Consider the following 24,685-nt stretch of genomic DNA (forward strand, 5'->3'; position numbering starts at 1 on the left):
ACAAAGATACAAAAAATCCAACAATGCATTCACAAAAACCCAAAAATCACAAGAAAGCATCAACACAAAAATACCCAAACAAATACCTAAGCTAAAGAAGCTCTACCAAATGTCAAGTCCTTCAAAAGTTAGGAGAAAAAAAAAACCAAACGTTACAAAAAAATTTAGCATTATAGCATTTTTTTTTCCTATTTTATCTTCTAACAATTTTTTTAAAATAAATTGCTCAATCAAGAACAATAACTGCTAAGGGAGTAGGTACTATAGGAGTGCAGATTGCTCCAAAGATATGTATAGTGGGAGGTTTAGACATAAAAGTTAAACATGTAGTTAAATTAACCGAATGAAAATACTGATGTTAAGGCTGCTTCCAGTTGCAATTTGGATGATAGTGTTATTTCCCAGAAAAGCTACATGCTGAAAAAAAAAAGGTAATAGACCAGTACCCCCAGAATCCTTCAGGAATCAATAAACAAAATGTCAAGAATCTTTTATGAACCATGATCGTGGATAATATGGAGTTCAGCTAGCACAAAGCTGCAAAGAAAACATTTGAGTACCGAATATGACAGTCATTATAGCTTTGAGCAAGGAAACTAAATACTATGTACAAAATAAGGGGTTTTGCATAATTGTATGTATGCATAGGTAATATAGGCTAAGGCCCTATTTAGTAAATCGTTTCTGTTAGTAGGAGTAGAAAATAAGTTGTTTCCATAAGTTAAAATCAACTTTTACACTTAATTTTTATAGAAACTCACTCATTTAACTTCTCCAAGAGCTGAAGTACACAAGTTGATTTTAGTTTATAAGTAAAACTCAATTCATTTTATCTTGTTATTTTATCCTCCAATAAGTACTTACCAAAACATTTATCCAAATAGGAAAATAGGAGAAAGGCATACGAAAACAGAAATTATACTTAGAAATAGTCCAATTCTAGACAATATGCAGCCAAGTTCAATCAGCTCACAGAATATCAAAGACAATAATAGGAAACAAAATTGACTATAACCTACAAATTATTTGTGATACTGTACATTCAAAGTGACAAAATATGATGAAAATTTTTGGACTTTAAATAACTATTGTAACACCAGAGGAGCAAAGGACCAAGACTCAATGCATGGAATACACCCAACACAAAATGTAGAGGCCAAACATGCAATCTTTTAGAGCCTATTTTGAGTAAAGGACACTGCTATGAAGACTGGTGTGTGCATCAATCTAGAAATTGTAGGTTACTCTTCATGGAACAGGACATGCTTGCAATAGTATGACACTCACTAAAGTTCACAACAATTCATTAATACATAGCAAAAGCTCCCCCATCATAACTAAATTGTAACATCAGTTATCACCTTTATCTTCATTCATAGACCACATTAGTGTTGTGACACTATAAATCAGAAGTAACACATGAAAAGAAAAAAAAAAGATGGATGAGAACCACCACATACTCGCAGCTTCTAGTTGTTGGACAAAAGCCATTTAATTTTTCACATGTAAAACATCAAGAAATCCATTAAAGAAAATTGAGGGAAATTAAAAACAAAAAACAAATATGAAATACTTGTAACAATAAGCAAGATGTAAATGAAAAATAAGATGAGAAAACAAACTTATCAATGAATATCGATGCAGTGGTGAAGGAACTCACCGTGCAAGAAAACGACATAGAGATGTATATTAATACGAAAAAAATTATTTAGCCACACTTTCTCCCAAACAAACCTCACCAGAAACTGATTCAAAGACAAAGATACAAAAAATCCAACCATGCATTCACAAAAACCCAAAAATCCCAGGAAAGCATCAACAAAAAAATATAAAAAAATACTTAAGCTAAAGAAACTCTACCAAATGCTAAGTCCTTCAAAAGTTAGGAGAAAAAAAAACAACCAAATGTTACAAAAAAAATTAGAATATTTTTTTAAAAAAGAAATTAAGCCAAAGAAGCCTTACCAAACATGTAGTCCTGAACTTGCAGGATGAGAAAAGAAAGAAAGTAAGAAACTTCCTAAAAAAAAGAGATAGATGAGAACCACCACATATCCACAACTTCTAGTTTTTGGAAGAAACCCATTTGATTCCTCATATGAAAAACATCAAGAAATCTATTAATCAGAAGTAACACATGAAAAGAAAAAAAAGATGGATGGGAACCACCACATACCCGCAACTTCTAGTTGTTGGACAGAAGTCATTTGATTTGTCATATGGAAAATATCAAGAAATCCATTAAAGAAAATTCAGGAAATTAAATGAGAAGTTGAAATTTGTAAATAAGAAAGTGACATATATAAAGATAATATACCAAACTGCATATGTAATGCGACACGTGACCATGACAACAAAACAAAAAAGTGAAAAAAATGGAGGGACAAAGAGAAAAAAACCAAAAAAATAATTACTTAATAAGTTAGTCTATAGATTATGATAAAAATAACTTACCATAAATAATTACGATAGCAATAACTTATCATGATAACAATAACTTATCATATCTTATCATAAACAATTCTGATAGCAATAACTTATCATAATAATTATGATAGCAATAACCCCTCTTTAAAAACCCCCCCCCCTAGCTCGTTCACACACAGCACCAAATTTCTTACCTTAGATACCCGTTGCGTGAAAGCCGCGCCAGTTTTTTTTTTTTTTTTTTTCAGAGCAGGGTCCCCTGATATCTATATATTCGGGTGCAATGAAAGCATATTCTGTCCAGAACTAAATACACTGGCCTTTTGTTCTCGTGTCAATTTCTAAATCCACCACCACACCCTCTCTTCTATTCTCTATTATTATTATCTCCACACCCTTCACTCTCTCTCACTCTTCTCTCGAATCTTCCACCGCAATGGCCACCGCTGCCGAGAAACTCTCCGCTCTCAAATCCGCCGTCGCCGGATTGAACGAAATCAGGTCTCTCATTCTCTCAATTCCAATCCTTCTATCTTCGTTCTCTTCCATTTTCGTTTCCGTTTTCGCGCGAATCCGCGAGATCGGAACCTGATTCGTGTTTTTTTCTTCTTTTCTTTCCGTGCAGTGAGAATGAGAAGAACGGATTCATCAGCCTCGTCGGCCGCTATCTCAGGTGAACCAATCAATCACCGAGACGAAACAACCTCTTCTACATTCGTGATTGTTGTTGATCTCTGCGAATCTCGTCTTTTAGCTATTCTGATTAGCTCTGTTGCTTTGCTTTGAATATGTTGCAGTGGCGAAGCGCAGCATGTGGAATGGAGCAAGATCCAGACGCCTACGGACGAAGTGGTTGTGCCTTACGACACTTTGGCGCCAACTCCTGAAGGTAACGAATCATCACGTTTTGTTGTTTGCTTTCGTCGATTTGATGCTTTAAATAGAGTTCGGTGTTGTTATATGAAATGAAATCGTTGCAGGTTCTTCGGAGGTGAAGAATCTATTGGACAAGCTTGTGGTGTTGAAGCTAAATGGAGGCTTGGGAACAACTATGGGTTGCACTGGTCCTAAGTATGTCTATGCCTATGCCTGATTGGAGATATTATTCTTTGTTTTAGATTACAGAAGTTTAAATCGAGATTTAGGATTGAGATCATATATATGATTTTTGTTGATTTTTAATCTTTAGTTTTTCAAAATATATGTATGGCATTTTGTTTGAAAGCACATCTATGTGTCTCCTTTCACAAAATAAAATAAAATGCGAACTACTTTTTTGAAAAGTAATTTGAAGCCCTGTGCCGGGTTAAAAAATTTTCTGAAGGATTATTTTCTTAGATCACCATTTTTGGTAAGTTTTAATTGGCGCGCCTGAATGAAATGCAGATCTGTAATTGAAGTTCGTGATGGGTTGACATTTCTAGATTTAATTGTCATCCAAATTGAGGTTATTCTTGAGTCCTTTTGCTTGGTTTTTATGTTTCCCCCCTGCTTATATGGACTTCCCATTGATGAATTCTTTCAACATTTATGTAGAATCTCAATTCCAAATATGGAAGCAATGTTCCTTTGCTTTTGATGAATTCATTCAACACTCATGATGACACTCAAAAGGTACTTATCCTTTATTTTTTATCCCCTTTGCCGAGTAGAATTATTATCTGAATTTGCTTGTAAACTAACAATTTCACTGTTTTTAGATTGTTGAAAAATACCAAAACTCAAATATTGAGATTCATACTTTTAACCAGGTCTGTAAGTCTGATTTCTTGTTCTACTATATTATGTATTTTCTGGAGTTCGAAATTTAACATTTTGTGTTGATATTTTGTTGCATTATACTAATTTATACAGAGCCAGTATCCTCGATTGGTTGTTGAGGACTTTTTGCCATTGCCTTCCAAAGGGCATACTGACAAGGATGGATGGTATGACTTTTTGCCATTGTTTTTATTTTTATACTCGACTATATTATTGCATTGATTTCACAACTTTTACGAGATTTATGTCTTTCTTCTATCTTTTCTGAATTAGCATTGATAAAGTAGACATGCCTGCATGGATAATTTAGATGTAAATCTAAGATATCAAAATATTCAAGCAAATAAATTTTATTTGTAGAGTGCCTAACATGGTTTAGAGTACCTGGTCTATATGCATTGGAGTGTCATTGATGACATGCAAACTTCTTCCATGGTGATTTTTTCCATATCTCTTGACCCAATCACTTGTCCTATTTATGGATTTGTACTTAATATTGCTCAGTGTCTGGTTGTCACTGCAACTATATTCCCTTTTCAAATATGTGGCTTAACTCAGCATTGTTCACTGTTCATATTTTGATGGATTGCTTGCTTATGTTCTGTGCCCCCCACCCATGTCTTTTTTGTCTCCAAGGGCCAAAGTAGATGATTTATTATGAAAAGAAGTAATTATTATAAAATTCTCTTTTTGAGAAGAGGAATTGCTGATAGCAGAAACCTTAGGATGAATTCATATGTCTTTGGTACCAAGATGAAGAATAAGGTTTAAAATTATTAATCAAAACTATACATCCAAAGGTTTATGGCATAAATCAGTGTTTTTTTTTAAGTAACTTATATGTCTTCATTAAATTTTTATCTCATTGGGTTAAATTTTAGGGAATCATCTAAGCTTCATCTCAACCTTATGATAAATAAAAATATCCTCAGATCCACTTTATTGCTCTACCTTTCTGGATAAATAACACATTATTGGCACTGAACTCCCCTCATTAGCAATTATGCACCTTTTGAGGTTCATCCAACTGAGTTTATTGTTTCTGGTCATCACTTGTATCCAGCACTTAAACCCCATATATCAACCATCGAGCACTTATTGGCCTGGATGTAATTGACTTTTCTTGCTTGGAGGAATATTGGTACTTTGTAAAGGCTGTTTTTGACATTCCTCTAACATTTTGGGCCAAAATTTTCACGCATGCCACGAGTGGTAAACCTGAATGACATATAGTAGGATACAATTAGTCACAGTTTAATATATGTTGTATGTCATTTGAAACTTAAAAGTAATCATATTAGTATGTCTTTTTTTTGGGAAAAATGTAAATTATATTAAACCCAAAATGATACAACAATAAACGGGACATACCCCGCAGCTAGAGAAAATAAAAAATCTCCCTAATACAAGAAGGCCTATATCAAGATGCTAAAACAAATGCAACATGTGCGCTTGTCTATACATAAGAAACTTAATCTTGCTAATAACCTCTATTACAAAAAATTGATAATCTTCAAAAATCAGCTTGTTCTTAGACAGCCAGATGCAGTAGACTGTAAATTGCTATAGCCAGACAACGTAATTTTCCTTGAACACCTGATGTGGATCTGCCCCTAATTAAAGAGTCAGTAATGCGCTGTAAAGAAGTGAAACGCCTGCGGAAAGGAGCCAAATCACGAATGTGAGCCCAAACTTGGAGAGATTTCCTGCAAGAAAAGAACAAATGAGCATTTGACTCAGCCTCATTTGAACATAAAGGGCAGAGGGAACCCTTGTTCAAAAAAGCAATTTTGTCAAGAGTAAGCAGCCGGTTCCTTTTAGCAAGCCACAAAATGAAAGACATCTTAGGGGGGATTGCTGGGTTCCATATAACAGAACATCAACTAACAGTAGGCTTGACACCTCTAATGTATTCATAGACTTTGTCAACAAGCAATTGTTCATTGGTGCTCCAAGATTGAATCCTCTTTTTGGCCTCTTCCGTACTTAGCTCTTTAGAGATAATAAAGTCCCTTATTTGAATGATTTTCTTTATCAAAACTGAATCTAATGAAGATTGTAATTCTCATATTAGTATGTCTTAGACCCAAGTTATATTGTATTTGGTTATGTTGGAAGTGATACCTATGCTTTATGGTTGTTTTTTAAATGGAAAGTGTTCAAGATAGGAAACCAACATTGAGCTTATCAGCTAATGGAGTCTAAGTTTGGCTTATGACTAATTCCTATGCATAGGTACCCTCCTGGCCATGGTGATGTCTTCCCATCATTATTGAACAGTGGCAAACTTGATGCACTATTGTCACAGGTTGATCCTAGAGCTCAAGTTGTTTCTAGTTTGACTGTATTTATTTATTTTTCATAATCATTATCATCATTATATCTTTATTTTCCTTTTGTTCTTACAGGGTAAAGAGTACGTGTTTGTTGCCAATTCGGATAACTTGGGAGCTATAGTTGACTTGAGTATCCTTATTTAAGTTTCATTGGTTCTTTCTGTTTTGTTTATAATGATTTTTGGCTATATTGCTTATCATTTATACATAAAAACAGTGTCTTTAGTGCCATCTGTGTACTTGACTCATTGATGTAGAAATCTTGAATCATTTGATCCAGAACAAGAATGAATACTGTATGGAGGTAATAAGGAAAGATGGTTGTTATTGTGTAACTTTTATTTTCAGACTTCACATCTTTTTAATATATTTTTTCTTTTTTTTTTTCCTGTCTATTATGCAGGTGACTCCCAAAACATTGGCTGATGTAAAGGGGGGCACTTTGATTTCTTACGAAGGAAGGGTTCAGGCATGTAATCTTGCTGATTTTATTTCTTTACAACCAAGGTTTATCTGATTATTTCAGACACTAGTAATATTTTTTTTTTCAAGTCTCTCTCTGTAAACTTGCTTCTGTGTAATATATTCTTTCTGTAATTTATATCTCAAAAAAGAAATATAAAAAAATCCATCTAGAGTTCAACGATTATCATGCTCTCTTTCTCTTTTTGGTCTAATGATAAAATCAAAATCAATGGAAATCTCAAGAATGTTTCTATTGAGTGACATTTATCTTTGATTCTTTAATGCAGCTCCTGGAAATTGCACAAGTCCCAGATGAACATGTAAGCCTCTAAATTTGTCTCTTATTCTTGGATCATCTCCCTCTTCCCAGCATAGGCAATTTTTAAAAATAAATTATTTAGTTATTTTATGTAAATATAATGCTGAATAAGAAGGGAAGTGATTAAGCATTAACACATTCACTGAGATGGGATTGGCTTGTTTGATTTAATTATTTTGTGGTCTAATCAAGGATTACTAAGCTGAACTGAAGTTAATGTGTTGATCTTTGACTGGAGATGTGACATCAGTGGATACACTTTTTTCAAAAAAGAAAGTGAAAAAATATAAACCATGGTTCTTTTTGTCATTTTCATGAGATTTCCTTTCTGGAAAGTGTTTGAAGGCTACCGATGATACATAAGTTATTTTATGGCAATATACATTGGCAGCGGTTACTTTGGTAACTTATGTTAAGTAAACACCAGTAAATTGATAGGTATAAGGAGTTCATATCTCAATGCAATTGCATGACATCTTTTACTTCACAAGTAGTGGATACTGTTGATGATATGAAGACGTGAACTGTAATTAAGAACTGTTAACTTTTTTTTTTCTATAAAAAGATATTCATTATTCTCATTGATGATATAATGTTTGTGATGGTAAGTGATAATACTTGCTTTTGCAATTCTTTTGACCCAATTTATGGTAGCTGGAACATGTTGTAAATAATGATGTTAAGCCTTAACTTTGGTGGAGACTAGAGAAGAGATTTGCCAATTATTACATTCAAATGTAATGCTCTCTTGCAGGTCAATGAGTTCAAGTCAATAGAGAAGTTCAAAATTTTCAACACAAATAATTTGTAAGTTTTGCTGGTTAGTGTTCTTATTGTTTTAGATTATATACTCATACGTAGGTGTTTGACAATAATCTACAGGTGGGTGAACTTAAACGCAGTTAAAAGGCTTGTTGAAGCTGATGCTCTTAAGATGGAAATTATTCCCAATCCAAAGGTTCAAATTGATTACTTTTCAAGTGATTATCTGTCATTCCTTCTGTAGGATGCTCTATTGTGGGCTGGTTGTTTGACAATTGATATTTGGTGGAGAAATTGCTGACAAAATTAGTGGATCTGTAGGAAGTTGACGGAATAAAAGTTCTTCAGCTGGAAACTGCAGCTGGTGCTGCAATAAGGGTACTCAATGTTTAGTAACATATTAATGAGTAAGTTTCTTCTTAGTGCTAATATATTCATATCATTTCTACAGTTCTTTGACAAGGCTATTGGGATTAATGTTCCTCGATCACGATTCCTTCCTGTGAAGGCAACTTCAGATTTGCTTCTTGTCCAGGTTATTAACTTTTTTGATTCAAGGCATGGAATCTTGCTTGGAAATTTGAGTCTTTTATCTGACATAATTAGTTGTCTTGTTTTTTCAGTCTGACCTCTACACTTTGGAAGACGGATTTGTCATTCGGAACAAAGCAAGGGAAAATCCTGAAAACCCTTCTATTGAACTGGGACCAGAATTTAAGAAGGTTAAGATCAATATAACTTACTACTTTTTGTTAGAGGGTAACCATGATACTCATTTTCTTAGTCTCCTTCACAGGTTAGCAACTTCTTGGGCCGCTTCAAGTCAATTCCTAGTATTGTTGAGCTTGACAGTCTAAAAGTGGCTGGTGATGTATGGTTTGGAGCTGGTGTTATCCTCAAGGTATTGGATATGATCATTAGTTTCTGTTCTTTGACATAGTGTTTCATTTTAAGTGTGTAACTTAAGAATTTTAGAACTGAGTATTTCTAAAATTATCTTAAACTTCTGACCTCAATATAATTTGGTTACTTTATGAATGAGATAATTGTAATACTGTTACGATTAATGCAAGAAACCTTCATAAAAGTTCCCCTTGTATGACTAATGTTAAAGTTGTATTAATAAGAATAAAACTTAGATACAGTACTTTATGTGCTTTTTGATATTGTTCTCCAACCAAAGGAGTTTTTATCTACAGAACATATGTTGACCTTTAATGAACATTATTTCGCAAATTACCAAAGTAAAAATCCAATTTTGATTGGAGAACAATGCTAAAAGTATCTAAAGAACTGCATCTACATTTTGTCCCTTTTGTTACTCAAGCTCAAAATTGCTTTTCTAATGTTCAATGGCGAATTTAAAATCTTGAAACTGCATACACTTGAAATGTTAATTAAAATTCTTTGTTTAAGTTTAGAAATTTTTTAATGTTTTAAAGTAAATTGGATTGTTGCCAAGAAAATAAGGTAAATATTTTATGGTTTAACAAGTTTAATTTAGGGCATGTTTGGATAAGCTTCTTTAGAAGCACTTCTAGGAGAAAAAATAAGAAGAAAAGAATGAAATGAGTTTCTCTATGGGCTAAAATGAGGTATCCATTAGCTAACTATTAGCTAACTTGTAGATGTCCTCATCTTTTAGAGAAGTTACATGAGAGAGTTTCTACAAATTAACTAATGGAGAGCTCATTTTAACTTAAGGAGAAAGCTCATCTCATTATTTTCTTCTTACTTTCTTCTCTTAGAAGTACTTCTAAAGAAGATTATCAAACCAGGCCCTTAGTCCCCATAGTTTCCACTGTTCAGTGTTGGTTTTGGTTCCTATAATTGAGTTTTAGTCCCTATGATTTTCCTTGTTTGGTTTTGGTTACTAAACCTTATATTTTTCAATTAATTGCATTGGTCCCTGCAAAGAAAATGATCCTGATTCTCTTTTTCATTACTATACTCTAACCTGATGGTATGAAACTATAGGGGCTAAATATTCAAGAAAAATAAATTATAGGGACCAAAACCCAAGTGAAGGACAACTATAAGACCTAAATTTGTCCAAACTAACCCAGGTCAACTATTCGGTGATGGTGATGTTCTCAGTTTACATTCAGACTAGCAGTAACTTATTTTGTTTTCATCTTTTAAAAATTTCATCCTCAAAGGAGGAAGAGTTATAAAAAATAATAGGCTAAAATATCCTTTTGCTTCCTCATCTTACTTTTTATTTTCAGTTTGATCTCTTAAGTTTAAATGGTTCCCTTGAGGTGTTTCTCTCATATCAAACGTTTATATGATGTGGCATCTTCACAATTTATCACATCACTACTATATTGATTGAGTTAGTGTGATAAACTAATGAAAGAATGTAAGTTAACTAAGTTAGGTGATAAATTAATAGAAGAACCAACTTTAACTCAAGGGATTAAAGTAAAACATTATAAACTTAGTGGATGAAACTGAAACTAAAAAATAAGAGAGACCAAAAGTCTTTTGACTAAAATAATATCATTTTTTTGTTACAGGGGAAAGTCAGCATCGTATCAAAGCCCGGTGTAAAGCTGGAAGTTCCCGACGGTGTTACCATTGTAGACAAGGTATCTTAGATATATGCATTTGTTTGTGCACGAGGTTGGCATTCTAATTTCTAGGCCTAAAGATTGAATTGTAATATGCAGGAAATTAATGGCCCAGAGGACCTGTGAGGAAGACAGATGACTTTAACTAAAGAATGAATTGTATCAGACCGTATCTTATCTATCTATATGGTCTAGTGTTTTTACTACTCCCATGTTTGATAGGTAAATAAAATAAGAAGTCTTTTGTTGAGAGGATGTCTTGGTGTGGATCTTTACTCATTGTCTTGGAATTCTGTTTAGAACAGCAAAAAAATGACAAGTTTGGTGATAAGTTTCATGTCATTTGGTACAATAGCACTGTGTCCCCCTGTCGAACAAATCAAGGCCTAAGAAAAAAGAAGTGTTAAAATCAATAATCCATCCAAACGTTTTAAAATGCACCAGCATATGTAAGAGAACAGCACAGGACGTTCCTTTGTGCATGCTAGATCATGGTGAGTCCATGGGACCTAAATGTTTAATCAATCAGTTTATTTAAATAAACAAAATAGATTTAAGCATAAAATATGATGTATTTTTTAGATGTGTAAGTTTAATTTTTTTTAATTTAATATTAACGGTCACAAATTATTACTTTATTTAATATATTTTAATTAAAGAGATATAAGATTGATTGAGGGGTTAAGAAGTAAAGAAAAGAAGGAATGAGTTTGATTTTTTATGTAATAAAAATAATAAATTCATAATTAACCTTTATCAATAAAAAATATTTTTTAATCAAATACTTTTATCTCAAAACTTACTATTAGATTGAAATTTCTTAGCGCCCCTACGGGCAGTGTTTGGTGGCGGGGATAAATAAGTACCCTGCGAAGAAGTCGCGCGTGAAGGCGTTGGTGAAGCTCGTCAACTAGCAGCACCTCATGCCCACGCGCTACACGCTTGACGTGGACTTGAAGGACGCGGTTAACCCCGACGTTCTCAACGCTAAGGATAAGAAGGCCACTGCTCCCAAGAAGCTCCTCGAGGAGAGGTTCAAAACCGGGAAGAACCGGTGGTTCTGAGCGGTAATGTTATCGAGTTTTGTTATTCAAATGCTTTTGGATCTTGCTTTAATTGATACTTTATAATGCTGTGTTGAGATTAGATTTTGGAATTTTTGGTTAAATTTTTGTCATATTGGATGTTTAAGGTGGTTTATTGAGATGATATGATAGGTTAATGTTGTTTTAAATTGGTTTAAGCGTGTTTGTGATTGTGATTATGAATCTCTGATGAATTTGGTTTCAGATTTGCGTGTTGTTAGATAGCTAAGTTACCCAAAAATTTTAATTAGGGATAATGAGGTTTCGACTTTCGATGGTTAGACGCTAATTTGCCCTAAAATTTTATTTTATGAAAAGTAAAAAGTGAGAAATTATAGCCTTGATTGAAGAATGGGGAGATTTAAACAACTATATAATCTAGCGCGTAATTGCTTTTACATTTAATCATAATTTCAGGTATTGATTTTAATCAATGGCTATAAATTGTTCGTTGCACTCCAGTGAATCCTGTTATTTAGAGAAATGAAATCCATTTTCCTCGTTTGTTCGTTGCAACTTGCAAGTATTCAAAGATATGGATAATCTATTAAAGTAGGTTCCGTGATGGTTTTGCTGTAGGATTTAATGTGTATTAAGAATATAGACTAATAAATAAATAATTAATTATTACGGATTAACTTGTAAATAATTGTAAGTGAAATAATTTTTAAAGATAATTGTTATTTGATGGGAGTATTAGTATTGAGAGACTAATACTCTCCCTTGTGTGCATTAGCTGTTAAAGTCACTATTCTCATCAAATAACACTTACCTTTACATCTTTAGAAATTGTTCCACTTTATTTACTATTAATCAATTTTTTATTTATTAGTTTTTAATATGTCACAGTTCTCTCATACGTGACATCAAATCTTACATTTGTGACTTAGCAGCAACAAATTTTGCTTAGTGTCTTGATGACTGTAAAATAGTGCAACGAATTCAAAATTTTGCTTACTATTCTTGATCAATTATTTAGATGCTAGCTAATTGAAGAATCTGGCATCATTTAAGGTGTGTTTGGTGGCTTAGAGTTTGTAGAATTTATTTTGGGTGAACTTGATTTTGAAGAGAGATGCATTGGTACTGCGACAAGTGTGTTTGATTGATTTGATTAATATTTTGAAACACTTGCGAGAAGACATGATGAAAGATGCTTGGATGGTAGTTGCTATTTTAGACCTTTTCTTACCTTTAAAAGGTATGAATCGTAGACTCGTAGTTATCAGTATGGGATAGTGGAGCCGAGTCATTGATCTTAAAACTGCTATATAGCAGCACTGAAGTATATATCTCGATGGTTTTAATTGTGAATTTATATATATAGTTTACTAAATTCATATTTTATATTCTTACCATATTCATCATAGAAATGCTAAAAAAATAATGAAATGTGTGTTGGAGATGGGTGGGGATTCTTAGTTTAGATAAAATTAGTTGAAAAGATAATTTGAAGTTAAAAAATTAGCTGGTATTGAAGATGCTACCTTCTAGAAGATTTTAAGTTAGGTTATTAAATTATAAGTGTGACGGGAGTTAGATTTTACGTTAGTGTTTTGAAAAAATGCTATTTAAGTAATGTTTTAAACAATGTTACAAGCTATTTAAAAAAGATTGTTTATCTATGTTTATTAAAAAAAAAAACTAAAAGCACCGAACTGCTGAAAATAGGCGTAGTGTGGTAATTTAAATTTTTTTCCTGGAGATGGGTTGGGATTTTTAGTTATAATTTCAATTTTTTCTTCTTAAATCTCCAAAATGATGCTATTTTTTTTTTATAAATCAAGCAATGTGATAATCAACTTTTTTTTTTTTCTGAATCGAGTTTTAACTAAAAATTAAAAACAGAATCAAATATCCATCGTCTCCACCGACCGGTGTTTATATTTCTTTTTCCCTGGTTTGCTGAGGCACCCACATCTAGACTTGGTTTCTTCTCTCTAATCTCAACATTTCCATTTTCCACCTTTTATTGGAAGTTTCATACCAGAATTCACTGAACTTGCATTAGATGAGGGCAAAACATGCGAGCAAAGCAAAAATCTGATCCCTAATCTCTGTTTTTGCTCTGGACTCTCCCAATACCCACCCAATTGAAAAATTGAAATCCCCTTTTTTTGCGTTAAACGAAAGCAACGTATTCACCCAAACCCTAGAACCACTTCCAGATCAAAACCAACGCGATTGCGCGATCAAAAGGTCTGTGTTCTCTCTCGATTCTCGCGAAACCCGCTCTTTCGCTCACCCTTTCTTCATCTTCCTCCATCTGTCGTACGTGCGCATCGTGAATTTTCTTATTTATTTAGTTATTTATCCATTGGTCAATCAGAACAAAGGGTGAGTGAATGAATAGTCTTGTTATAAAATAGTATACCGAATATAGGGGAGTTTGCAATAATGTGCGAAAAGGTGGTGCGATTAATGTATAGGTAGATTGTTGTTCCGTTTACGATTCTGCTCGTCTTTTTCTATGTTTCGTTAGAAGGTCTTCATGTTGAGTGGCAGTTGTGTATTGTGCATGCATTCCAAAAGACGCGGGCAGAAAGGTTAAGGAAGTAAATAGTAATGTTACAATTGCATTTATGTCCCGAAGCTCTAATTCTATTATATGCAACAGTATCATTTTTATCAGTTTATTTTAGCATAGAGGCAAAGTTGTCCCTTTTCCATCAAATGGGGATCAATTGTTCAGCTCCAAATTCATCGTCTGATATTACTATTGGTCTATTGTTATGTGTTGGTTATTATGATATAAATTGTCCATGTTTCTGTTTTTGTTGGTACAAGGACGCTTGCATGTCATGGAGCATAGTTGATGTGTTCGGAAAAAAAAATGAATTTGTTGGGTATGAGCGAAGGCAATTACCAATTAAACTATAAGTGTTGCAGAAGTGGTAACTGATATATAATTGTGCATAGAAATTATAAGTGCTGTAAAATCAGTTGAGCCTCACTGAGTTTATAACCCAAAACACAATAAACTATTGGTAAATCACTACACTGGTTATCTGTGTTGTGTGTGTGTCTGGTACCTTGACTGAGTTGATGACTAGGTCAATTTTTATAACATTGTGAATATGGGGTTCATATTGATAACATCCTGTCCTTTTTATCTTAAATTTCCGTATAAATAAAATTTTCTTTTCTGAACTTCTCACTTTTATACTTTTACTGGTGATGGTAGAAGGCCAGCATACATGTTCACCAATGACCAAAGGCAACAAGAACGAACTGGGAGATATGGAACTTCCAGAGTGGAATTCCTTCAGGTGCTTTTTCTTCTTCCCCTCTCTCTTTCTCTCATTTTCAACTATGATATAATAATGAAAACGTTTTATTTGCAATTCAATGTACCATTATATTGAATGTGTTGTGGTAATTTCTTTTGTATGTGGACGGAGGACCTTTGATGGATAATGGTTGTTTCAGAAATTGGTGACTCAGTTTCAGAACACATCTGAGGATGGTAACTTTTTTTTGTTAGTTTATAATATTCACGTCTGTATTGGTTGCTGAATTTTCTTCTGTTTGCAGAAACAAGAGAGAAAATTTTAGCAAATTTGGCCAACTTTGCCTATGATCCTTACAACTACAACTTCTTGCGTCAGGTATGGACCTATCAGTTTTCTTTCCAGAAAAGCTGCACAAGATTAACTAGAATGTACTTGCATAATATTGCAGCTTAATGTTTTGGAACTTTTCGTTGACTGCTTAACTGAACCCAATGAAAAGCTTGTAGAATTTGGTATAGGAGGGATCTGCAATTCTTGTGTTGGTAATTCTAGTGACTTTATCTTCGGTGATATCATTATTTCTTGCCTAATCGTCTATCTTATTTACAAAAATAACAAATTTTGAGCAGATCCGGCCAATTCTGCAATTGTAACTACGTTTGGTGGGATACCTCTTATAATCCAATGTTTATCAAGCCCAGTTAGGAACACTGTAAGTATAAGAGCTTTTTTGCTTGTTGACATTGTTTCACTTTGATGGCTCCTAAGTTGTGGATCATGTAGCTTGCAGACCAAAGGGGATTTGCTAAACCACGAATATTCAAAAATTTTGTTGATAGCATTTTCCTCCCTTCTGTTACAATCATGATTGTGTTTTCTACTTCATCACTAAATGTATTTTATTATATATGAAAAATATTTGTGTGTTTTTTTATATGAAATTTAATTATTTGAAACTTACGTTTTTTGACTTCTCAGAACATTCTGTTATTCTAGGGATGCTTATAATTACATAACTCACATTATCACTCATTCTCTTCTGGCACTTGCAAAGTAATGTTCCATAAGTTACACTGACCTGTACATTTTAAGTACATTCTAAAGTTAATTTACTTCCATGAAAGGTTCAATTACAATTTGGTAAATTAACAATGCATTTATCTGATACCAGGTAAATTATGCACTTGGGGCACTTTATTATATCTGTAACGAATCTAACAAGGAGGAGATTTTAAGGCCCGAAGTTGTTGATGTCATTAGGAGGTATGCAGCCGCTGAAGAAGTTAGTGTGAGCTTCAGTAATCTGGCTAAAGCTTTTCTGAGTAAACATCTGGCCGAGAACTACTGAGAGACACAGCTTACCTTTCCATACTCATTATAAGACCATATGTCTTGAGTAAGGCAACAAGTAATTAGAAAGAACTATTATTATTGTTTGATCAAATATTATTATTCTTGTTATTGTTATCACACTATTCATGTCTAGAAAGAATTAGACCATACAAGATACTATTTGACATTGAGAATGGTTTCACCCAAAAAAAGGTTTTGATCGTGGGTAGTTGTTGAGTTTTGTCCTCGTTAATGGGCCATTTTTTTTTTGTTAAAAGAGAGAGAGAGAGAGAGAAAAAAGACAAACAAGGAACTAAAAAGTAAAAACAAATTAACACACTTCTTGTCCCATCTCATCCGCAAGCGGTAGAAACTCTTATTCCATTCGGAATATCTTGACAGTGAGGTTAGAAACATTTAATACGAGACTTCCATCTACATTTAAATTGCCACTTTCCATATTTTTCTAGCCTCTACCTTGGCATCTGTAAGTCTCACCAAGCTATGGCACAATGCAATAATTCATTGGAATTGACCATACATCCCCCTTGTTTAGAGAATTCCTCACCTTGTGGCAATTCTGTTGAAATTTCTTTCCCTCTATTCTTCTTTGTATGTTGAATTTCAGTTACATGTAGGCTTGCACATAGGACAGAGTCATTATTTTCAGTTGAGAAGCCTTCACCACATGCTCATCATATAGTCCCAAGCTATTTTCATTTTGGCCCAACACCGCCTAATCCCCACTTTCTATTATGGCACCCGACCCAACTTCTTTATGTTGAGACTTATGTAAGTTATTGGGCCCCTTACTGCACACATTTTTATTGGGTGGTGCAGTTCCACTATCTCCACATTCCTCTTCTCTCGCTTGCCATCCATGTGCCAACCCTTTAGTATTCTTGGGTGTTGGCTAGAGCTTCAAATTTTAGGCCAATGGATTGCTTCTGCAAGCTGTTGAACCAGTGACTTTAGTGGATTGGTAACATCCAATCAGTAAAATTTTTTAAGTGTAATGTTGAAGCTGCCTTTTTATTTTTTTTATTTTTATGTATTGATTTGGATATAGAATGTGTTTGAGAGATGATAATGGATATTTATATGCTGCTTAGACTAGTTGGGAATCCAATACATTGCAGCTTCATAGGATCCAGATCCTCCTTCATTGCAGCTTCATTGGATTTATTGCGTAAAACTCACCCTTTCACTGAAGCACTCACTTTTTAAAAAAATCACATACACTTGTCTCAAATACTACTATATTAAATAAGGGAAATATTGTCAATTTCCTTATTAATTAAAATGAGAAATATAAGTAGTGACAAATCTAGGACCTTAAATAAAAAATAATTTATTTTAAAAAATTAATACTAATAATTATCATAAAAGGAGTAAAAAAATTAAGAGCAGGGTCCAAATATGCAAAGTTATGAAGAGAAGAATATATCCATTCAAAATATTTTATACATAATTATTTTAAAATAATGAAGCCTATTAACACCCGTGACTAAAGTATGAATCCTTCACTAAATACAAGTATCAATTTATTAAAAAAAGAATAACAGAGACGGATGTGTATTTAAAAATTAAATAGTATGAGTATTATTTAAGAAGACATGACGAGGGAGATGAGTCTAATTTTCTCATATTTTAAGGACTATATCTACTTATAATTATGCAATATATAATATTATTTTTGCTTTAAACAAAAAGTAAAATAAACATTTAATTTTCATTCAGAAAATTGAAGGTATCGTACTTTTTATGATATCACTCTTTGAAAAGAAATATAAAATCAACCTTTTGAAGCCGCCATCATTAATAATCTTGTACAAGAAAATTCTAGAAAGTATAAGTAAAAGATCATCATAGTATTCAATGTATTGGTACAAGTGATGTGGGGGCAAAGAAGTAATTGAAAGACACAGGGAGGGGAAAGAAAAGCATATAGTATTATATATAATAAAAGTTCTTAATTAGGTGAGGCTACTGAAATCATTACTTATACTAGTTTTCTACGATTATTCATAGTGAGGCAATAGTAGCAGCAATTCACACTGGTCTTTGCTTCTCGTTACTCATTTCTCACCTAACTTTCTATTCTTCTCAGTCTCAGATCAGAACCTTGGCCATGGCAGCGTTCCAGAAGATCAACGTCGCCAACCCCATCGTCGAGATGGACGGTCCGTTTCTTCTCTTCTCTTTAGGATCTGATCTATTCACTTCTCTCTCTCTCTTTTCGCGTGTTGTGTCTTGTCGTGTCGATGTGTTCCTTCTGATTTGCTCCTATTAGATATTTTGCTGCGATATTTTCTTGTGGACCACTCTGTTTCCTTCTCTCATTATTGGAAACGTTTCTACGTAATGCATCGCTTTTTCTTCCTCTCTTATTTATTATTTAGATATTGAATATTACTGTACAAAACCGTTTTATCGGATGATATTGTTTTTGTTATCATTATTGCGAAGATTTGATCCGTTCTCTTGTAAAAGTAGCTTTTGATGGAGATCTGTTCTGTTTTTTTTTTTTTTTTTTTTATTATGCTTGTGATATGAATTTTTTTTAGTGAAAGAAATAAAATGAACTTGTGGAAAAAATTGAAACAAATAGGTTCTATGGTGTTTTGTTCCACGGAAGCGCGTTATCATTGGATTCACCGAAGTATTGAATACTTGAGGGAAGTGTTTTTTTTTTTTGTTTTTTTTTTGGGAAAAAGTAGATGAGATGACAGCTGCGGCTAGTTCGTGTTGTTGGTGTTTTGTGCATGAGCTGGATTTATGAAGTCTTGTGTTTTGTACTCATAATTTAAAGTCTTGTGTAGTTTTTTTATTTTTTTTTTATTTTAAAAGTTGTTGAATTGTTAGAACAGTAAATAAAATAAGGGGGACGATGTAATATTCAAACAACAAAAGGTATAAGTGTAATATTAGTATTAATCAGAGAGGATATTAGTGTAATTATTTCTTTTAAAATGCATTACCAAATTATGGAATACTAAAATACTAGACTTTTTTCAGTTTCACCCTCCGACTCAAATAAAAAACCAGGGGCCTATTGCATTGGGAAAACATTTTATGTTTCCTGTTTTCAAAAGTAAAACAAGAAAAAATTGTTTTCACTGTTTGGTGGAAAAATCTTTTTTAAAACAGAAAATAAAGTGAAAGTAAGGTGACATTTTTGTAATTAAAAGTGAAAATGAAAACAGAAAATATTTTCTCAAAAGTAACCTATAATTTTCAATTTGTGTTATACTAATTTTTATGGTGATTGTGTTTATCTGCTGGGGCAATCTTTATCTTGCTCTTTACATTCTTTGTTTGTGGATATTGCATTGCAGGAGATGAAATGACTAGGGTTATCTGGAAGTCAATCAAGGACAAGGTGATTTATCATCATATTTCTGTTAATGCAATCATCACATTTATACTTTCTTGTGAAAAGTGCCTATAATATATACATCTTTCTTTCATTCTCTTTTGGGATAGCTCATTTTGCCCTTCTTGGAGTTGGACATCAAGTATTATGACTTAGGCCTTCCTTACCGTGATGAGACCGATGATAAAGTTACAATTGAAAGTGCGGAAGCAACTCTCAAGTATGTTATTTGTATACCTTCCTCTAACACCCCCTCCCCCAAAGGGAAACGTTTTTAAGACCTTGATGTTTATGCTTATTTAACTATTTTATTTTTTTAATATTCTAGGGTTCAGTGTATGTGAAGCAGACAGAATTTGTGTATTTTTTTTGGGGAATTAAATTTTTTTTGTGTATTTTAGTTATATAGCATAAAAAATATTTTAATTTTATTTATTTTCCGTGTCATACAATGTTGAATTTGAAGGGGTTTAAAGCTTTTCATTCTTGTGCTCTACTGTTGTTATCCTTGTTTATCTAATGGTTGTACTGCACTACTGCTTGTAGGTATAATGTGGCAATTAAGTGCGCAACTATTACTCCAGGTTTGGTAGTCAGATCTTGACATATTTAGTTTTTACCGTCGTTTTGTGTTCATGTGCATACATATACATTTGATAAATTTGGAATACAAGATTTATTGCTTGATCAAGAATTGTATTGATTGAATTGTTGGATGATAATTTTCCACTTGGTAGTAGATGTTTGGAGCTTATACTAGTGTTATGATTAACAGATGAAGCTCGTGTGAAGGAGTTTGGTCTGAAGTCAATGTGGAAGAGTCCAAATGGGACAATTAGGAACATTTTGAATGGTAACTCAACTTACTTCTGTTAATTGTTTTTTTTGTTAAGTGTTAAATACTAGCGAATTTATATTCTGGTCACTCATTGGTAACTAATATGTGGTAGATGGTAACAATATATATGATTTTCTATTGGTTGTTTGTTTGCAAATTTTTCAGGAACTGTCTTCAGAGAACCAATTCTTTGCAAAAACATTCCCCGCCTTGTTCCTGGTACTAATATTGAAAATTTCTTTTTAATTACTTCTTGATGAATGGAGGTGTCTGAATATCTTAACATTACCAGGTTGGACAAAGGCAATATGCATTGGAAGACATGCGTTTGGTGATCAATATCGGGCGACTGACACAGTAATTAAAGGAGCTGGAAAGCTGAAGCTGGTGTTTGGTATACCTCTTACTTGATATGGACAACTGTGATCAATATCTTGTATTCAATAACGCTGTCCCATCGTAGGGATATAGTTTTCATTGTTATATTCTTGGTTACTGAAGATTGTTTTTATGAATTCTTCTACTGTAGTTCCAGAAGGCCAGGGTGAGGAGACTGAATTCGAGGTTTTTAACTTCACTGGTGAAGGGGGTGTTTCATTGGCTATGTACAATACTGATGAGGTTGATTCAGCACTGCCTTACATCACTTTGATTGGGTATATTTAAATGATTTCTGGTAGTTATTGAACTTCTATATATTATTTGGCATGTGATGCAGTCTATTCGTTCTTTTGCTGAGGCCTCTATGGCAACTGCTTTAGAGAAAAAGTGGCCACTTTATCTTAGCACCAAAAATACAATTCTGAAGAAATATGATGGAAGGTATACAATTCATTATTAGCTTATTCATTTAATATTTTTCAAAAACTTTTACTGCATTGATCGCTGTTTAATTATATTCATTTATTGGTTGTAGATTCAAGGACATATTTCAAGAAGTTTATGAGGCAAGCTGGAAATCAAAGTTTGAGGCTGCTGGTATATGGTGAGTGGATGAGTAGTACCCTGTTTCATGGGGAAAATGTTTAAATTATACTACTATACCATTTGTTTACATCTATCTGATGAATTTGGAAGGTATGAGCATCGACTCATTGATGATATGGTGGCGTATGCACTTAAGAGTGAAGGAGGTTATGTATGGGCATGCAAAAACTATGATGGAGATGTCCAGAGTGATTTCTTAGCTCAAGGTTTGTCTGATGTGCTTATTTATTAATCATTTTCTTTTTGCAACTACATTTGCATGGTTTCTTTTCCTGTTTAACTAATACCCTGTTCACCCTGTTTTCAGGTTTTGGATCACTGGGTTTGATGACATCTGTATTGGTAGGTTTTATTATTACTATTTGTTGTGAATGATTTAATGAATTGAACCAGATTTTAGAGTTCAGGTTTTCAAGTTTAATAAATTCCCCTTTTGATACTTATTGCATCATGGAATGGGTTCAGGTTTGCCCTGATGGAAAGACTATTGAAGCAGAAGCAGCCCACGGCACAGTTACCCGCCATTTTAGGGTTCATCAGAAGGGAGGCGAAACCAGCACAAATAGCATAGCATCCATCTTTGCCTGGACAAGAGGGCTAGCCCACAGGTATATTGCTATGTATTGCATAGTTGAGTACTAAGCTTTACTCATTGTATTAGAAAGTTAGAAACTCAGCTTATAATATTATGTGATAATGGGTAATTTATGACTTTATGCTGATAGGGCAAAACTGGATGACAATGCTAAACTCTTGGATTTCACTGAAAAGCTAGAGGCAGCTTGCATTGGAGTAGTAGAGGCTGGGAAGATGACCAAGGATTTGGCACTTATTCTTCATGGATCCAAGTACGTTAATTGCCATTGTTGCGTTGTTACAACAGTGCCCAATACATTTGCTTTTCTACTTGACATGATTAATAAACTCACCATATAATTGTTGCAAGTAGGCTGTCAAGGGAGCATTATTTGAACACAGAGGAATTCATCGATGCCGTGGCAGCCGAGCTTAGTGCGAGGCTTTCTGCATAGACTTGATTCAAGGTAGACTCGCTCTTGGTTCCCTTCATATTTGAGCACACACTAAACCAGATTATGGACCATTTCTTACAGGCTTACAGCTGCTTTTATAAAAGAATCATTTTAAAAGTATGAATAAATTCTTTAGTTTTTGCATGTGTTTTTCAAAACAACAGATTTTTATGATTGTAAATAACTATAAATTAACTTTTTTTTAATACAAAAAAAACTGGTCATGTATATTCTTTTGTTGTGGGACACAAATAGATAAGGGCAGAATGTGAATGGAAATACTAACCTTAAAAAAAGGTCTTGTCGTTTTCCAGAAGCTATTATTGTTTTTTTTTTTCTTTTTCTGAGTATGCCTTTATCTAACTTCATTGTTATATTTTTTTCAAATATATCTTTTAATTACAATAAATACTTTTATTAAGTAAAGTCAAAACGTCCGGGCTCATGTCATATTCCATCACTAAAGGTTTTTTTGGTTTTTATGTTTCTGTTTTTGGCATTATTATTAGACAAGCGGAAAAAAGACGTTAGCAACAAGGAGCGTGCGTGCGTCTGCTACTCTCTTCTATTCAGAAGAAATAAGAAAGGGAAAAAAAGCATTGGTCCTTAGCCCCGTTTCCTTCATTTGTTTGTTGGTTGGGAATGCAAGGGTTGGCTGTTTCTTCTCCATAATATTGGTTGTGAACTGATTTGTCCTTTGTAATTTCTTATTGATCCCTTCCAACTCCCAATTTATAATGGATTTTCTGCTGAATTTATTTTGCATGTTTTGACTTATTATTATTCTGCAAATGCCGTGCTGCAGAGAGAAAGTTAAACATCCTTCCCAATCTTTAGTGGGTCACCATAATTAGTACCACATGGCCAGCAAAGTATGTAACTTCTAAGAGCCAACTAACTAACCTCTTTCTTGTTTAGGGGTTATATTAGATTGAGATTTTAAAAGATTATTTTATAGGAAAAAATCAGTTTTATGATAATTTAAATTTTAATGAATTTATGATTTTTTTTATGATAGTTTAAATTTAATGAATTGAAAGAGCTTTAAAAGTTTATTGGATTAAAATTACATTTAAAATTATAAGATTTAATAAAAAGAAATAATAAAAATGATGAGATTTGAATAAATAAAAGTAAATTTAATATAATTTAACTTTTTAATAGTTACATTGATTTTAATTTTTTTTATATTAATCTTTCTTGTAATAATATTTTTTAATTTTTACTTTTGGATTTAAATAATAAATTTAAAATTCTATGTTACTTTTTAATTATTATGATTATTTCTTGATAAATCTAAAGATATTAAAGACATATTTAAATGAGATGGTAATAATAATCATATGAAAAATTAACTTGTAGATAATAAAATTGTAGATAATAAAATTAAGGATGATGATTATGAAAATAGTCAGAAAGAAAAAAATCTACTAAAGTTTGTGTTTAGGTGAGATTATGTAATAAATTTTTTATATTAAAAAAGTACGATGAAATTTATTAAAATTTGTATATTTTTAAATATTAAGAAGTTTTTTTATAAGTTATAAAAAAATTTGATTGAATATTATTAAATTTTATTGTTTCTTAAAATCTTAAAAGTGTTAATTGAGTATTAAAAGATTTATTTACATTATTTAAAATTCTAATTAAATATTACAATATTTTTTTATATAAAAAATCTTTTAAAATATTTTCAAATCCTAATTTCGTACTCTTCTCATAATCTTAAATTTACTTAAAAGAAAAATTTTAACTTCGAAATTTAATTCTTATCAGTTTTTTTTTTCTTTCGATTTCAATAAGTTAGCACGTGTTATCCAATTCACGTAGAATTTTAATATGTTTCGATGTGTGGCTGTGGAAATTTTGGATAAATATGATTTTATAGATTAATTTTCAGTAGAAATGAATGAGTATATAGTAATGTAATTTTTTGTTTGGAACAAATATTAGAAAAATGATTTTTACAGAAAATATTTGAAAATGGGTTTTAAGGTTCATATATCACTTTTACGTAGACATTTTTCTTTTATAATAATTATTTTGTAATCACTATTGAAAAGTTAAGAAACATAAAAGAATTAAGTTTTATTGTGTGGTTTGTCTTGATTCATTTTATTGTGTGGATTGTACACACAATTCTTGTGTTTACCGAATTTA

General features: G+C 32.6%; 3 protein-coding genes across 8 annotated transcripts; all 3 read left to right on the forward strand.

The window, feature by feature from the left end:
* Positions 1–2,602: 2,602 nt before the first annotated feature.
* LOC114383178 (UTP--glucose-1-phosphate uridylyltransferase) lies at positions 2,603–10,995 on the forward strand. Its single transcript, XM_028342788.1, has 21 exons — positions 2,603–2,928; positions 3,053–3,100; positions 3,225–3,316; positions 3,408–3,498; positions 3,814–3,874; positions 3,964–4,041; positions 4,128–4,178; positions 4,282–4,355; positions 6,424–6,496; positions 6,597–6,654; positions 6,782–6,828; positions 6,928–6,993; positions 7,277–7,309; positions 8,063–8,115; positions 8,191–8,266; positions 8,392–8,448; positions 8,522–8,605; positions 8,694–8,792; positions 8,867–8,971; positions 10,590–10,661; positions 10,743–10,995. The coding sequence occupies exons 1-21, from the start codon at positions 2,864–2,866 to the stop codon at positions 10,767–10,769; spliced, it is 1,410 nt and encodes a 469-aa protein (XP_028198589.1). The 5' UTR covers positions 2,603–2,863; the 3' UTR covers positions 10,770–10,995.
* A 472-nt stretch (positions 10,996–11,467) lies between these two features.
* On the forward strand, positions 11,468–16,522 carry LOC114383179 (armadillo repeat-containing protein 7). 6 transcript variants are annotated; one of them, XM_028342790.1, is made up of 7 exons: positions 11,468–11,710; positions 14,913–14,997; positions 15,158–15,194; positions 15,263–15,336; positions 15,410–15,503; positions 15,591–15,673; positions 16,133–16,522. In XM_028342790.1, the coding sequence occupies exons 2-7, from the start codon at positions 14,926–14,928 to the stop codon at positions 16,307–16,309; spliced, it is 537 nt and encodes a 178-aa protein (XP_028198591.1). In that variant the 5' UTR covers positions 11,468–11,710; positions 14,913–14,925; the 3' UTR covers positions 16,310–16,522. The 6 variants fall into 6 exon arrangements, 4 of the variants coding, with proteins under 4 accessions (XP_028198591.1, XP_028198592.1, XP_028198593.1 ...); XM_028342791.1 differs by having other exon boundaries at positions 14,916–14,997; XR_003660417.1 differs by lacking the exon at positions 11,468–11,710 and adding an exon at positions 13,550–13,927 and having other exon boundaries at positions 15,130–15,194.
* A 1,755-nt stretch (positions 16,523–18,277) lies between these two features.
* On the forward strand, positions 18,278–23,302 carry LOC114384918 (isocitrate dehydrogenase [NADP]). Its single transcript, XM_028344760.1, has 16 exons — positions 18,278–18,476; positions 19,632–19,675; positions 19,780–19,889; positions 20,216–20,253; positions 20,445–20,522; positions 20,673–20,726; positions 20,800–20,901; positions 21,037–21,128; positions 21,226–21,329; positions 21,424–21,492; positions 21,585–21,700; positions 21,802–21,836; positions 21,960–22,102; positions 22,220–22,342; positions 22,444–22,537; positions 23,035–23,302. The coding sequence occupies exons 1-15, from the start codon at positions 18,425–18,427 to the stop codon at positions 22,523–22,525; spliced, it is 1,242 nt and encodes a 413-aa protein (XP_028200561.1). The 5' UTR covers positions 18,278–18,424; the 3' UTR covers positions 22,526–22,537; positions 23,035–23,302.
* The last annotated feature ends 1,383 nt before the right edge of the window (positions 23,303–24,685 follow it).

This window comes from Glycine soja, chromosome 14 (assembly GCF_004193775.1).
Source record: "Glycine soja cultivar W05 chromosome 14, ASM419377v2, whole genome shotgun sequence".
Lineage (NCBI taxonomy): Eukaryota > Viridiplantae > Streptophyta > Magnoliopsida > Fabales > Fabaceae > Glycine > Glycine soja.